The 15,439-nt window shown below is 51.3% G+C and overlaps 2 protein-coding genes and 1 non-coding gene across 3 annotated transcripts; 2 read left to right on the top strand and 1 right to left on the bottom strand.

Moving 5' to 3' along the window:
- Nucleotides 1-291: 291 nt before the first annotated feature.
- Nucleotides 292-3,342, bottom strand: RPS2 (ribosomal protein S2). Its single transcript, XM_075514897.1, has 7 exons — nt 3,157-3,342; nt 2,872-2,961; nt 2,300-2,407; nt 1,563-1,736; nt 1,320-1,479; nt 761-852; nt 292-415 (listed from the first exon to the last, which is right to left on the bottom strand). The coding sequence occupies exons 1-7, from the start codon at nt 3,310-3,312 to the stop codon at nt 335-337; spliced, it is 861 nt and encodes a 286-aa protein (XP_075371012.1). The 5' UTR covers nt 3,313-3,342; the 3' UTR covers nt 292-334.
- Nucleotides 3,343-3,974: 632 nt separating this feature from the next.
- Nucleotides 3,975-4,099, top strand: LOC142416304 (small nucleolar RNA ACA64). The gene has a single exon (XR_012777690.1). It is a non-coding gene; the product is annotated as a small nucleolar RNA ACA64 (small nucleolar RNA).
- Nucleotides 4,100-4,776: 677 nt separating this feature from the next.
- On the top strand, nt 4,777-15,439 carry TBL3 (transducin beta like 3). The gene is made up of 22 exons (XM_075515129.1): nt 4,777-4,869; nt 4,965-5,016; nt 5,102-5,194; nt 5,473-5,520; nt 5,820-5,961; nt 6,489-6,573; nt 7,025-7,192; nt 7,490-7,565; nt 8,016-8,112; nt 8,539-8,735; nt 9,117-9,258; nt 9,734-9,792; nt 10,335-10,438; nt 11,094-11,244; nt 11,424-11,654; nt 12,445-12,515; nt 12,926-13,082; nt 13,501-13,559; nt 14,058-14,161; nt 14,399-14,470; nt 14,897-15,055; nt 15,215-15,439. Exons 1-22 carry the CDS (start codon nt 4,829-4,831, stop codon nt 15,325-15,327), a joined length of 2,421 nt encoding a protein of 806 aa, XP_075371244.1. The 5' UTR covers nt 4,777-4,828; the 3' UTR covers nt 15,328-15,439.

The raw sequence follows: 15,439 nt of genomic DNA, 5'->3' as shown, positions 1-15,439 counted from the left end.
CTCCCCCGCCTCCATGAACCAACAGAAACACTGTACTGCTCTGCCCAGCCCTGGCAGAGAATTCCCTTGGTTAGGGTACAGATTACACGCTGTAGGACAGCGCAGAATCTTCAGAGCTGGTTCTAGACCCCATTTAGACCCCATGATCAACAACGATCAGTGTAACGTAACATACTATTTCATTCAACAGATGTTCAGGCTCTGGCCCACAGACACAAACCTACTCCAATCCCCAGCAGAGATTTAATCCATCTGCCCAATGCATTAACCATCCCGTCAAGCCAATCACAATTCCTTGTTCACCGATCTCTTTATTGTCTCGTACAAAACCCACTTAAGTTGTTGCCACAGCAGCTGCCTGGGTTCTCTGCACCGAGACTCTGGTGTGGGTCTTTGCCAGATGATCGGTGAACTCCTGCAAAAAAAAAAAAGTTAGTTTTATTTTCTTAAACCACTATCACAGGTTTCTCAGCACTGCATCCCTTTCCAACAAGGAGTGTACGTGCAGGCTGGGGTAGTTTGACTTATTTTTACTTAATATTTGAAAGCTTTCCTCTTCCTATTTCCTTTGTCCACGAAATGCCGTTTTCAGGTATTACTCAAAACCACATGCTGGAAAAATCACAGCTTACCTGGCAGTCAGCTCTGACTGCAGCTCTACTCTGCCACTATGAAACTGCACATTCTTTGGGCACAGCATCTGAACTTCACAGGGGAGGAAGGGGAAGATTTGAGCTGCAAATCGCAGACGTGCTCTTACCTGGTAAGGAGACTTGGTGAACACAGTCTCTTTCCAGAGGTCAGGGGTCAGATAACTGTAGGTCTTGGAGATGGCATCGAAGGTGGCTTTAGCTACGGACAGAAGCCGAACGTTGCACAGCACAGCTATGGAAACCCGCTCGCGAGCGCCCACCCGCGCAGCTCCAAAAATGTAGAATTTGGGAAGGAACAGGGAGACCACAGCAGGGTCTCTCTGGTAATACACACGACTCCAGTTTCTTTCTCTCTCCATTTACGACAATTACACTACTTCAAACAAGTGCAATCGCGCAGATTGGGAGATTTTTTTTAATATCAACGCACATATAAAAAGACAAATTATTGTAATTAACTTTCACAGAACTTCAGGATCGTCTACAGCAGGACTAACCTGCACCGTAAAAGGTTATCAGCAGAAGTCCTCGCTTCTGCTTGACCGCTAGAAGCTTTTGGTTCACACAGATTAAAAAATACCATAGAAACGGGTATGTTGCATCCCTGCCAATGAGAAAAATGGCAATACACACAGCTGAGCTACAACACGAAAACCTAAAGCTTACCAAAGTTGCCGAGGGTGGCAGTGCAGCCCCTGGCCGAGGTGTAACAGTCATCGATACCAGCCATCATCAGCAGCTTCTTGGGGACAGGGGCAGACACAATCCCTGTACCACGGGGAGCGGGGATCAGACGCACCAGGACAGACCCACACCGGCCAGTGACCTACGCGAACACAACGGGTTACAGCTCCCAAAACGCAGGCTACAGCACGATCACCGAGACCAGGCCCAGCGAGTCGTTCTCACCTTGCAAGGCACGGTGTGGGGCTTGCCGATCTTGTTCCCCCAGTAGCCTCTTCGTACGGGTACGATGGATAATTTGGCCAAAATGATTGCCCCACGAATAGCAGTGGCAACTTCTTTAGAGCATTTAACGCCAAGACCAACATGGCCGTTGTAGTCCCCAATAGCTACAAAAGCCTAAGAGGGAAAGAAAAGTTTTCAGCGGCGGCTGCACCGCACGGGAACGCTCTCTCAGGAGAACACAGTCCATCAGCGTCTCTCACCAAGGATAACGCGAGGTGTGTGCAGTGAACAGTCGCAGCTCACACTTCCAAAAGCCCATTTTCCCCCTTAGAACTCATCCTTCGGTCAAAACCAGCTATGGTTGAAGAACTGGGATTCAAATCCCTGCTACAGCCTCGTGCTGGTCAAAAGTCCCGATAATTTCCAAGTGCCATTCCCTCTTTACACCTAAGGCTTCTCTCTCCACCGCAGCCCCTGAACAGCCAGCACTGCTGCACAAAGTGCGACTCAATTTTGTGCTAGGGCTGTTTCAAGTAACATTTGAACATATTACCAGGGTTTTAAAATTAATACAAATACCTTGTAAGCTACACAAGCTGATCCCCATACCCAAATATTTACTAGATACTACAGAACAAAATAAAGGTATTTGAACTAATTTACTAACATGATACCAAAAAAGTAGCAGGCAACACACGCAAAGTTTTCAATGTGAGAAAACAGGACAAAAAAGCTACCTTAAACCTGGTGCGCTGACCAGCACGAGTCTGTTTCTGGACAGGCATGATCTTCAAAACCTCATCTTTCAGAGAAGACCCCAGGAAGAAATCAATGATCTCCGACTCCTGCAAGATTCCATCAGTTAATCACACAAGGCCACGTTTTTTAAAAAAACCGAACGCAGCTAGTAAGGCTCCTACAATTCAAATTCAACAACGCTATACAAAGGTACTTTAAGTAACAAGCACTCAAGTATGTTTAAGTTTTGCAGGCATAAACTTATTCCAGCTTGCTAGGCAGTCCAACACAGCAAGCTGAAATTTCATTTTTTCCAATCCCTGGGCAGAACGATTATAGAAACACTTGAGCAAGGTGCTGTCCTCTCCACCCGAGGCAGAAGGCACCACACAAAACCCACCACGCTTCACTGCGAGTGACTGCATCGGTTCTCAGCTTCCGAGGATTTACATCTGTAACTTCAACACGCTTAACCCGAGCACCCCAAACAGCAAACGCAGCAACTGCTGCTACCTCTGCATTTCAGGTTAACGTTCTGCCACACATGACTTAAACGGTCACAGCAGCTTACCTTGATTGGAAGTGAGAAGAGATAGATCTCCTCAAGAGACTTGATCTTCATATCCTTGACCAGGCGACCAAGCTTGGTGACAGGAATCCACTGGGAAAGAAATCCGTGGAACAGGGTCACCGGCAGCACCGGCTGCCGGCACCCCACGGCACCCGGCTCACTTTCTGCTCCGGCTTTCAGGATGGCAGCAGACGCAGCCCCTCACACCGCCGGGCCCGCAGAGCCCGGCTCCGCCGCGCTCCCCGCCACCCGGGACGGCCCCACGCAGCCCTGGGAACCACTTACTTCCTTATCTTCGGCCTTGCCTCCACGAGCCCCGCGGCCTCTCCCTCGGCCCCTACCGCGGCCGCGCCCGCGGCCCCGCAGCCCGGTCCCGAAGCCGCCGCGGAAGCCCCCTCGGGCCGCTCCTGCACCTCCCGCAGCACCGGCGTCGTCCGCCATTTGCTAGAGCACAGAGGGGCGCGTTAGCCGGGACACCGCCGCCGCCGCTCCGGCAGGGAATGGCAGCGCGGCGGCAGGGCCCGCCGGCGACCGATCCGGCCGGGCGCGGCTGCGCCCGCACCGCCGGCGGCCCCGATGGACGCGGATGGGGCAGAGGCCGCTCCGCTCCACTCTGCCGGCGCCATCCCGCCCGCCCCACTTACGTGATCTCTCAGCGTAGAAGGCCGCACTGCCCCACCGCTCGCTATTTATACTCCGCGGGGGTCTCGCGAGAGCACCGCGCGGCCGTGCGTGCCCCGCGCGCTGAATGGGGAATACACTGCTGTGCAGAGCGGCGCCTTCCTCTCACGTATACAGGGTGCGGGGCAGGTAGACCCTCGGCAGCCGTACGCATGCGCCAGCCTAGCGCATGCGTGTGACCCTCTATATAAGGGGGCGCACAGGCGCGTAGCGTTCAGTCTGAGGCGAGCCGAAGGTAGGTGAGGAGGAGTGTGGTGGCTCCGGCCTTCTGCGTTCCTTGAGCTTTTAAAAAAAAGAAAAAACTTCTTGGGGTGTGTTTATGGCCCTGTTTGAGCCGGTGTCGAGTGGGGTGTGGAGGGGAGGGTCTCGGTGAGCGGCCTGGGAAGGTGTTTCTGGGGCGGTGTTAGCTGAGGGCGCCAGGCGCAGTCTGAAAATCACTTGGGGTCTCCTGTGGCCCCTGGTGAGATAACTGTGCCGACAGCATAGGGAACATTAAGCTTATTGCCCACGGCATCGTGTGGGGAGTGAAACCCATGTTCCCATAACGCCTGTAGCGAGCAGGTAGCGGGGACTGATGGCTGCCGGGGTAACGGCTGTTCCTGAGAGCTGCTTTTCCCTCTGCCCGCAGGTGCTGAGCGCGGCCCCGGAGTGCTCGGCCTCCCCGGACGGATGGATGTGCCGGTGCTGCTCTGCCCGGGCGGCGGAGCTCGGCCCTGCCTTGCCGAGTAGCGGCTGCCGGCCCCGCAGCCGGTGGTGCCGTGGGCTCGTCCAGCGGCGCGGGGCTGCGGGAGGTGAGCCCTGCGAAGCGAAGGGGAGGCTGTACCGGCCGATGGCAGCATTCACAGCTGGAACGCTTCGAAATGTTTGAGTTATGTCTCTATATACGCAATAAAAGATCAATTATTTGCAAGCTTGTTGGTCAAGGCTCTTACTTGTCCTTCCTATTGTCTAAAAACCCCACTTTTCCCTGGGGTTGGCGCCGGGAAGTCGCTTCCTTGGGGCGGGGAGGGAATGCTCCGCCGGAAAACGCTTCGGGGTGCGGGACTGCGCCGGGCCCCGCCGTCCCCGCCGCCGGTGTCCTCCGCCGCCATCGCGGGGGTGTGCGGGGGGCGAGGCGGCGGCGGCGGCGGGAGCCGCCTTCCGCCCACACTAAAGATGGCGCTCGTGGCTTCCCCTCCCTGGCGTGGCGCCGTGCGTCACTGCCATGCGCCGGAAGTAGCGCCCTTCTCCCGTAGCAACCGGCAGCGCCGGAAGCGGCCGGCACGCGGAGCGAGAGATGGAGGCGGCCGCCACCAGCCCCGTGCGCTTCAAGAGCAAGTGAGGAGCGGCCGGGGCGGCGGGAGCGCCGGGGCTTCGCCTTCGGGAGCTTTGGGTTAACCGCCGGGCTGCGCGCCTGTCTCTTTTCCTTCCAGCTACGCCGTGTGGAGGAAACTCGAGCCTTTCTACAAAGGAGGGCGAGTCCAGGTACCGAGGCAGTGAGGGGCGGGTGTGGGAGTCCCCCCTCCCCCGGCTCCCTTCGCCTTCCTGCTTCACCTCCCCTTTTCTCCAGCTAAACCGGGATGGGAAGTTCATGTTTTGCCCCTGCGGGACCAAGCTGAATGTCATCGATGTAGAAACAGGAGCTCTCCACAGCCTCCAGCAGGTGAGGAGACCCAGCCTCTGCTGCCCGGAACCGCGGGGGGGTTTCCAAGGTTCCTGAGGTGTTTTCCCTCTGTCCTTGGCTGTTCTAAAGCTCCCAAGAGCGAGAAGCGGAGGGGAGGATGAGAACGGGTCTAAACGCAGACGGGTGTTATTGGCCTCGTCCCGAAGCGCAGCTGGGAGCTGCTGGCTGCGCTCAGCTCGCGTAGGGACGGGAACTCCGAGAGCACGCCGCTCCGCAGGGGCTTTAACTGCGGGGTTTTTTCCCTTTCGTTTCTATAGGACGATGACGAGGATATCAGTTCATTTGCTCTTAGCCCCAACGATGAGGTATGTGTTTGCGTCGTGGTTTTCTGCGCTGCTCTGTCAGGCCTCCTGATAAAGCCAGCGGACGCCGAAGGCTGCTCCGCCTGGAAGCACCCTGCATTTCCAGAGATCTCTGCGGAGTCTTCTCGGGCGCTTCTGTCTGTCTCCCCTTCTGGGCTCAGGTCAGCCGTAGCAGTGCTGACAGACTGAGCGTCAAGAGTGTCGTAGCATCTGGCGTTTCTGTGCTTTGCGTGTGGGCGCTGGAAGAAATGAAAATCTAATTAGCAGTTAATCGTGCTTTCCTTCGCCTTGCTTTCGCGTAGATCCTCGTGACGGGGAGCCGAGCCCTGTTGCTGAAGCAGTGGAACTGGCGAGAGAACAAGTGCGTTCGCACGTGGAAAGCCGTGCACGTGGCGCCGGTTGCCAGCATGGCCTTTGACTCCACTTCAACGTTGTTAGCCACGGGTACGGTCCTGTTGCAGTGTCACACGATGGGAATGATACTGAGTGGCCCTTCCGCTTTTGAATAATTTAGCTCAGCCGGACACAGCCTGGGGTAGGGATCTCCTGAATTCGGACACAATCGGAAGAGCTTTTACTTAGATAGAAGTGACGTCTTGACAGACGAAAAGGGATCCTTTCAACATTCTAGCTAAAATATACTTAGTAAAATGCTGATAAAAATCAGGCGTCTATGAGACTGTGGCGTAGTTGTCCTGGTGTAGAACTGGGACTCTCGGAGATGGAGGAGGTCAGGCATGACCTGTAACTTAATTGTACTTCAGGTCTGACTGCGAGCAGTCAGGTTTTGCCCAGCTCTCTGAAAGCGTAAGGCGCTCCGTGAGAGCTTCTCTTGGTGTGGGTGGTTGTTATTGGATTCATTTTTCTTTCTGCTGCCTTTGCAACCCATGAAATTTTACAGTTGCTGATGTGTTGGACCTCCTGTGTCTCTCTCCTCCATAGTTCGTTCTTAGACGCCCTTCTTTTCCCAGGTGGCTGTGACAGCACCATTAAGATCTGGGATATGATCAAACAGTACTGCACACACAACCTAAAAGGATCTTCAGGAGTTGTACAGTAAGGACGAGGCATTTTTGTCAGTCGCTGGTGTTAGCGCGGTGCTTGGGCGCTGGGATTGATGTGAAATGTCTTGAGTTAATAGAATGTAAAGGCCCATTCCAAGCAGGTTCTGGGCAATTCTGTTTCCCAGTTCTGGAGATGTCTAGTGAAGGAGCAGGGCTACGACTGACTTTAGCCCAGAGAGGAAAGAGTTTGATCAAGAAATTTGTTGGGAGCTAAATGGAATATCTGTGCTTCAAGAATGCGTAAGACTGGCAAAGATCAATTGTAAATTTTCCTGGTGGGTGGCGGAGGAATGAAGTCCTATGAAGAAAGTCCTGGTATAAATTCACGTCAATTAATCTGTTGAACTCTCTATGAAGAATGTATATTTATTTAAATGCTGGGCTAATGCCAGCGTGTCAGATTGTTTATTCTGTCCTGTTCAAGTGCATCTCCTTCTGTCTAGCCTTGTTGAGTTCCACCCCGATATCTCCCGTCTGCAACTCTTCTCCTCCTCGATTGACTACAAAATCCGCATCTGGGACCTGAATTCCAGCAAGTGTGTTGCTATGCTGGACGGCCACTTCAGTGCTGTCACCTCGCTGGCGTTTGCAGATGGAAACACGCTCATTAGGTAAAACCTTGCAGAGGCTTAGCCCTCCTCTCCCGTTCACCCTGCCTCCTGCCAGAGACCGGGCCTTTCTGTATGGTCTGGGAAGGTTGTCCTGCGAGGGGAAGGACTGCTACAAGTGTTCCGTCTCTGCTTGACTATACAAGCGAGTGACTGATTTTGTGTTTCTGGCAATATACCGTGCTGGCACGTGGAAGGCTGGTGCCTTCCTTCATATGGGCCTCTTCCCACAGTTCCAAATTGACACTCAGAGCCGGAGTTGAATGGATTTAGCACTGAAACTGCTCTTTTAAATTGCAGTTCTGGCCGTGATAAAATCTGCATGGTTTGGGACCTGAAAACCAGAGAAAGTAAACGAACCGTTCCTGTCTACGAGGTGAAATTGCGTTTCATTTATTCCTTTGAGATCCTTTGTAGTTTCTAGGTCACGGTCCTACGGCACCTCTCCCTCTTTAGGTTCCTATATATTGTGAAATCAGGTTTCTCTCCCTTGTACTTTCCAGAGACCTTAAAACTCTGTGTCTAGAGCTGTTTCTTTTCTTTCTCTCCTTGCTTGGTGTGGTCGTGCCTGGGTAGTTTGAGGAAATATATGCCACCGCTGCCTCCACTGCCCCAGTGCTGGAGGAGGAAGGAAGGACAGTCGTGTAAAAACTTTGTTCTCTCGTTGTATCTGCCTGCCTGTCCTCAGTAGCCGTGCAGCCTGGGGCAGCGGGGCGTGGGGTGCGTGCGTCTGTTGGCACTAGCGGGCTGTTGCACGGCTCTGGCCGTGCTGAAACGGGACTCTGGTCCCTTGCGCTCAGCTGGTGTTTGGCCAACTCCCTTGCAGAGCGTGGAAGCTGCCATCTTGTTACCTGAAAAAGGAGATTTCTCTCAACTGGGTGTGAAGAAACAAGGGCTGCACTTTGTCACAGCTGGCAGCAAAGGTGAGTGGCCTGGCACGTCACTGCCAGATTCTGAGGCTGAGGAAGGGCTGTACCTAAGACACCGCGTTGCCGTTGTTCCCGGGACGTGCGTTCTTTGCGTGGCAGAAGCCTTGGGCTGAGCTCCTGAGGGGTGGAGAGCAGAGCCTTCTCCTGAGTTCCTCTGACAGTAGTGGATGAGCAGGATTGATCAGGCACGCTGTGGAGCTTTAACTATATGTTTTCAAACTGCAATAAAGTTTGATTTGGACTGAAGAACAACAACTTTGTGGGCCTTCGTGCCACTCTGGTTGGATCTCCTCGCAGTCCTGCCTTAAAGCTGCGTAGCTTCCTCCAGGAGGCAAGGCCAGGGTTTGTTTTACGTTCTTTGGACAATCGCTGTCTAAAACAGTGGCTCTGACAGTTACTCTATATCATCATTTGTGTTAGGCATCCTGAAAGTTTGGGAAGTTGCCACAGCTGCTTGTGTATATACCCAGCCTGTGCCCTTTGAGTCGAAGGAGGAGGCCAGCGAGCGCAGTCTCACCCAGTGCATGCTTGTGCCCGAGAGAAACGAGATTGTCACGGTGTCCGTGGAACACAACATTGTTTTTTATGACGCTCAAACTCTTCAGCTCAGGAAGCAGGTAACAACCCTCAGCCTCCCTTTTCCTCTTCCTTTATCCATATTTGAGGATCAGCTCTGTTTCTGGGGAAAGCTTTGTCCAGGGGTGTCCTTGTCTCCTGCCTGTTCTTGAACTGTTCCTTGGTTACAAGCCAGAAAGCCAGTTTCACTGGTGGGGTTGTTTGGAGGAAGATTGCACAGAGACAAACATAGGAAAAAGAAAGCAGAGCAGGCCTAGCCAGAATTCCCTCCTGTGCTCCAGCTTATGTGTAAAAAAGATTTTTACATGCAGTATTAAATGAAAAGTAACAGTAACACAGCCTCACTGAGCCTGGTGCTGTTCGGTACTTCTCTAACCAGCTGACTTTTCCCTGTTAAACTGTTTCTGTTCTGCCATCCTCAGCTTGCAGGTTACAACGATGAGGTTCTGGATGTGAAGTTCCTTGGGCCCGGTGATTCTCACATCGTTGTGGCTACCAACAGCCCTCAGCTGAAAGTGTTTGAACTGGCAACATCACACTGCCAGATCCTCTATGGCCACACAGGTGTGTGCGTGGTCAGCTCTGACGTGGGTGGGTGGGAGATGTACAAGTATTTATTTATCCAGCTTCTCTCACAACTCTAATGTGGGCACCGGAGCCCTTGAGTTCTCTCTGGAACAGCCTCGCAACGGGTTTTTGGAGTTGTGTGGAGAAAGGATATATTATGCTGTCCTGGCTTTGCAAACACGAGTTTTCTTTTTCCGGGTCTGTCAGTTCAGGCCCTTTCACTAGCAGTGAGAGCAATTTAAATTGGAGCTAAAGATGTCGGTATGTGAGCGCGAGCTCTGAAGGCAGTTTTGTGGCTGCAAGTGACAGACTCGCGCCAATGCCATAAGCAGCTGGTCACTCTGTAGTGAGTGTGGATAGGTTCCTGAGTGTCCCAAACCTGTCCCCCAGTCAGTAAGCCGTGGACTCTTCGTGCATTTCTGTTGTCTGATGTCAGTATTTGCATCCAGCTTTTTCTTCTTCTTCCGTTTAGAAACAATTCTTGCTTTGGATGTCTTCAGAAAAGGCCTGATGTTTGTCAGCTGTGCTAAGGTGTGTTAGTTTTCTTCATTTAATGAAACTCTTCATTTCTAGTGATCTTTATGGGCAGAGTAGTATTTCTTTTTGGCGATCCAGAAAGGGCTTTTGTTCAAATGGAATTCCTGTCTGCTACATACCCCAAATATAAGGTTTTTCCACTATCCCTTTTTAACATTGTCCCTGGGGGAAATGTCATTGATTGTATTTTATTAGCCTGAAAGGAGTTGTCTCATTCTCCAAGTATCTTGCTCTTGCATCAGAGTTCAGAGATGTCGTTAGTGTGAGACCGATGGGGAGCTGTATGAAAAAAAATAAAAGTGTTGGAAGAAAAGGTGCCAGCTGCCCTGATACACCCAGCAATAAACCTCCACGCTGGAATCCCAGACTGCAGCGCACCCTGCTTGGCTGCGTCTGCCCTCGCTTGCTCTGACGAACGCAGGCAAAGGTCCAAGCTTGAAAAGAAGTGAATAGTCAGGCTCACGGATGTGGTGAATGCATGGGGAATGGATCACTTGTCAAAAAAGCACGGCGGTTTCTGTCCTCTCCCGTTACAGGACAAAAGCCTTCGAGTCTGGCGGATGAACAAAGATGGAAGGGTGATCTGTGTTGCCCAAGGACTGGGTCATGCGCATGGGGTAGGCGCTGTCTCTTGCTCAAGGTAATAAAAATCGGGCAAGGGTTTACCTTTGCAAGCATGAGTCACGGCTGCTTTGCTGATCCTCAGGGTGAATGTTTTGGTGGATGCCTGCCTCTGTTTCTCATTCTTGCTCCCAGCTTGTCATGGTGCTCTGAGTTTGAAGGAAGGATGATTTTTTTTTTTTTGGATGCGCATCTGTCTATCCGTACGTTGTGAAGTTTGCATTTCTTTGTCAGTCTAACTCCCGTTTGCCTTAAAGAGCAGCAGCTGGATAAGTTGCCAGATAAAGCTTGAGTGATCTGGAGGGGAGGGTTGGGGAGTGAAGGGAATGTGTCTGTGAAGGTGCTTGCTTGAATAGCATGTCTGTTTATCCGCTCTTCTTTCTTCGTGCTGTCTAACAGTCTGGAAGCCCAGCTTGCCTGTTCAAGAGCTGCAGTAATACCTCTGTAAATGAAGAGAGCTAGCAGTGCTCTTGCCTCGTGTCTGAATTGCTGAGGCTATCCCAGGGACCTAAGTAAAATGAAAGACAGCTTGAAAAAACATTGAAGCACTCTGTTTCACGTCCCAGCAGAGTGACTGAATGTGTATAGATCCCAGCAGGGGAGGAGAAGGCCTTTTCTGTGCAGGGGAAGCCACTGTTCTGTTTCCTTATGCTTGACTTTTTTATTCCTTTCAGGCTGAAAGAAAGCTTCATAGTGACCAGCAGCCAGGACTGCACAATCAAGATCTGGAATATCCCGGAATCCCTGACTTCCAAAGCAAAAGCAGCCTTGATCTCCAGTCCAGAAACCCTCCACGCAAAAGTCACTGAGAGGGGTCATAACAAGGTAAAGCTCCACCTGACGTTAGAACATGCTTTTAGTACTTAAATCCTTCCCTCCGGTGTTGTGCCCTACATTTATTACCTGTCCAAGAGCTTGTGTGACTTGTACTCTCTGTACTTGTGTGACTTGTACTCTCTGTACTTGTGTGACTTGTACTCTCTGTACTTGTGTGACTTCCCTAGGACATAAACAGCGTGGCAGTTTCTCCGAACGACAAGCTCATTGCCACAGGCTCGCAGGATCGGCTGGCCAAGCTGTGGTCCTGTTCTGATTGCTCTTTGCTGGGTGTTTTCACTGGACATAAGCGTGGAATCTGGTGTGTGCAGTTCTCCCCAGTGGATCAGATCTTGGCCACCTCTTCAGCAGATGGGACCCTGAAGCTTTGGGGTCTTCGGGACTTCAGCTGTCTGAAGGTAACGAGGACTCGGACTGCCCCTTGCTCTAGGCAACCCTTGCATGTAATGGGGTTTGATTAAGGCTGCTTTAGAAAAGCATGTGCTAGTTAGTGCAGCTGAAATGTAGCAACGTGGCCATGCTAACGGAAGAGCTATCCAGGTCTGGCCTTGTTCTCCAGGATCTTGGATGCGTGAGTTGCGTGCAAAGCTCCAGGACAAGAACATCTGCCCGGTGCTCAAGTGGTCTTTCCTTTATAGCTAACCAACGAGCAACGTGGCTGGTCGTAGGGGAAAAGCACATTCAGGCTATTGAAAGAAAGGTGGCTTTGCCTGACACAGCTGTGGCCATGAAGGAAAACCACGCCAGTTTAAATTTCAGCCTCGCTCTTCATAGAAGAACTATCTTTGCAGTGCAGTAGCGTGTCACTAAGCCGATGAGAAGGCAGTTGCTCCTCTGTGCCATGTTCTGCCCAGTAGCGTTACCTCACTGAATGGGAGCTTCATGCAGCGGCAGGGGAATCGGCCTTTAGGGGAGACAGCCTATGCGGTTGGCCTCACCGTTCAGACCGTTTGCAATGTGACCTTGGGCAACAAGTTTTAAGCAAGCAGGTCGTTTGAAGAAACGCTATGGGGACAAGTCGTTTCCTACTGCCCTTTTAACCTACAGCAAAAGTCCCAAGGATAAAGGCTGCTTTTTGGAACTCACCTCTTTGGGCTTTAGGAGTAAAGATTTTCCTCTTGAAAGAGGACTCCCTCGAAAGGCCTGGCAACAACTCTAACGCTTTTGAGCTTCCTTGCTGTTTTCCAGACCTTTGAAGGTCACGATGCCTCTGTACTGAAGATCATTTTTGTAAGCCGAGGAACACAACTGCTCAGCAGGTAAGTGCCTGCACCAGGAGTCTAGAGGAAGATGCCAAAACCAATCAGAAGAGAAATCTCTTAGCTGATATCAGCAGCAAGAGGGAAGAGTCTTGTGCAATGGATTTAGTTTTGGAAAGACTGATAGGAAGATGCCGTGTTTATGCCAAGCTTTCTGCAGGGGCTAACTTTTCTTCTTCTCCAGTTACGCTGTAGATTCTAGTTAGCTGCTGATGTCGCTGGGATGGTGACACACACTTTACAGCTTGGCAGAGCTGAGGGTGCATCTCGCCCTTGACATTTTTGGTTAATGCTGCTCCTGTTTGAAAGGCATTGCAATGGGATGAGTTTATCTGATATTTGAGGTGGGGCAGAGCGAGAAAGGATCCATCCGGTGATTCTTTTTGTTGTGTTTCGCTCTCTTCCAAAAGCGGCTCCGATGGTCTTTTAAAACTCTGGACAATTAAAACAAATGAGTGTGTGAAAACGTTAGATGGTCATGAAGATAAAATCTGGGGTCTTCACTCTAACAAGGAAGACGATATGGTTGTGACAGCATCCAGTGACTCCTGCATCACGCTGTGGAAGGTACGGTACGGGGTCTGTCTGTGTTTCCTCTCTGGGTTAGTAATCGGAACGCAGCTGGAGAGCTCAGAATCCCAGTGGCTTGTTCCTCGCTCTTCCAGCGTGACACGTGCTCTCCTCATTTTCTGCCCTTTGAAATTGGGTCAGTAAGGCATACCTTGGGGTTTAGGGGGTTTTTTTGGCCACGCTGTGTTTCCCCGGTTGATGTTGTAAAAGGAACAGCAGATGGGCCTTAGCAGCCTGCCGGGCGCTGGTGTGCTAAAGGTGGTTTGGAGGGAAGTTGCGAGTTGCTGGATTTAACACTTAAATTACTTGACCTAGAGATCTTGCTGCGGAACTGGTCTCCTAATCACTTGATGGCTAAATAAAAAATCTGTATTGAAGCAAGATTTGACAAAGTTGTGTCCTGGTTTTTTTATAGGATGTCACTGAAATTGAAGAGAAAGAAGCGCAAGCTAAACAGGAGGAGCAGATTATGAAGTAAGCTGATCTTGTGCAATAATGAGCTGTGAAAGGCAGACTCTGTCCAGTGAAACTGTCCACACCTGCAGCCACCCCGCTCCATCTAATCCCAATATTACATCATTTAGCTATTTAGAGGCTGTCAAGGCACAATATTCTCCTCTTCTTTGTAGTTTATCTTTAGTTCCTGCAAAGCCTTGCTATAATACTGTCACCTTGACAATTGATTAGTTTCATGTTTATGCACTGCTAAGATAAGCAAAGTCAAACCTACTTTCACTTTTTCCTGCTTCAGCCAGCACCGAATAGCTCAGGGAGCCCTTGAACGTGCCAGGGTAATTACCTGCACAATGAGGGCACTGAGGCAAGCAGTATTAACACTGGCAAGCAGTATTAACTTCTTGGCGTTAAACCTCTGCATGCTATTATTGCCCAATCTGCTACTTTTGGTATAGTGGTTTTTTTCCCACCAACCAAATATTTTTCTTACTCTCTTGACCCTGATTTGTTTTCCAGAGAGCAAGAGCTTTCTAACCTGCTTCATGAGAAAAGATACCTCAAAGCTTTAGGGTTGGCAATCTCTCTGGATCGTCCGCACACAGTGTTGATGGTGGTCAAAGGTGAGTCTACGTTGTGCTCTGAAGGCATTTTTCCGCCCTTTCTGCTTCCCAGAACATCTCTTCCAGGTAGACAAAGACTACAAAGTCTAATTGTCTGAAAGCCTCAGTTTTCCCTTTCTTTTATGACTCCCGTTTCCTAAGTGAAACCACCCCGGACAACAAATGGTCTCCCTGCTCTCAGCCCACGGCTGCACGGGCTGGACTCTTGCATGGACTCTTCGTTTCTCTTTTCTGCAGCCATCCTCAAGGAAACTGACGGGAGAAAGCACTTGGAAGAGAACATTGTTCAGCTCCGGAAGGATCAGAAAGGTTTGTTGCAACATGCTTTAAGTGCTAAAACCTTTCAGGTTAGGGGCTTGTTTTCTCAGCTGAAATTAAAAGGAGAAGAATCTCTCTAGACGCAGCGTTTACCGCTGAGCTCCCCCTGCCCTCGAGCAGGACGGCTGCCCGGGGCCAGCTGCTTTGTTGTGGTGCGACTCGTGATACGCGCCAGCAACTGCTCTGAGCTTGTGCGAGTGGCTTTGCCCGGCCTTACCACCGCCTTGTTTAGGAGGTCCCTGTGACGGCTCGAGAAACGGTTCTCTGCACACTTGTTCTGCCCCTCTGGGCTCATCAGCCACGCTGTGTGGGAGTTGAACCGCTCTGTAAGACAGAAGAGATGCTTTCTAACCCGGCATCTCCTGCGTGCCGGCGCCCACGGCACAGCCGGCCTGTACAAATTTCCTTCCTCCCTAGAGGCGGTGTTAACGTTCTTGGTGACGTGGAATACGAACTCTCGAAACTGCCACGAGGCCCAAGCCGTCATTGAAACCCTCCTGAAGCACGAAGCGCCGGACAGCCTCCTGCAGTACTCGGGCATTAAATCTGCTGTGGAGTCCCTGCTGCCTTACACCGGTGAGTCACGCTGCAGGGACGGGCTGCGAGCCTCAGGTCTCCTCCTGGGTTGTGAGCGTTCCCCGTTTGCCTTGCTCAAAGGAGAAGAGAGATTTTTGCACCCCGTTCCGGTGAGCTTTCTCTCCTGCGATGCTAACCATTGGATTTCTCTCTTTGCAGAGCGCCATTTTCAGAGACTGAGCCGATTGCTCCAGGCCTCCATGTTCATTGATTTCATGTGGCAAAACATGAGGCTGGCCGATGCAGCCCAGCAGGAGGACATGACTTTGTGACCCTCCTCCAGTCGCTCTTTCCGGAGGGGAGAGTCTGAACTGCTTTCCCGCAAGGTATGGCAACTGGACTATTCCTGTGTTTTATAATAAATTTTTAAAGTTTGAATTTCTA

Source organism: Mycteria americana, chromosome 12, assembly GCF_035582795.1.
Source record: "Mycteria americana isolate JAX WOST 10 ecotype Jacksonville Zoo and Gardens chromosome 12, USCA_MyAme_1.0, whole genome shotgun sequence".
Classification (NCBI taxonomy): Eukaryota; Metazoa; Chordata; class Aves; order Ciconiiformes; family Ciconiidae; genus Mycteria; species Mycteria americana.
Note: the sequence above shows the minus strand (reverse complement) of the source record. Positions and strands in the feature narration are given on the sequence as shown.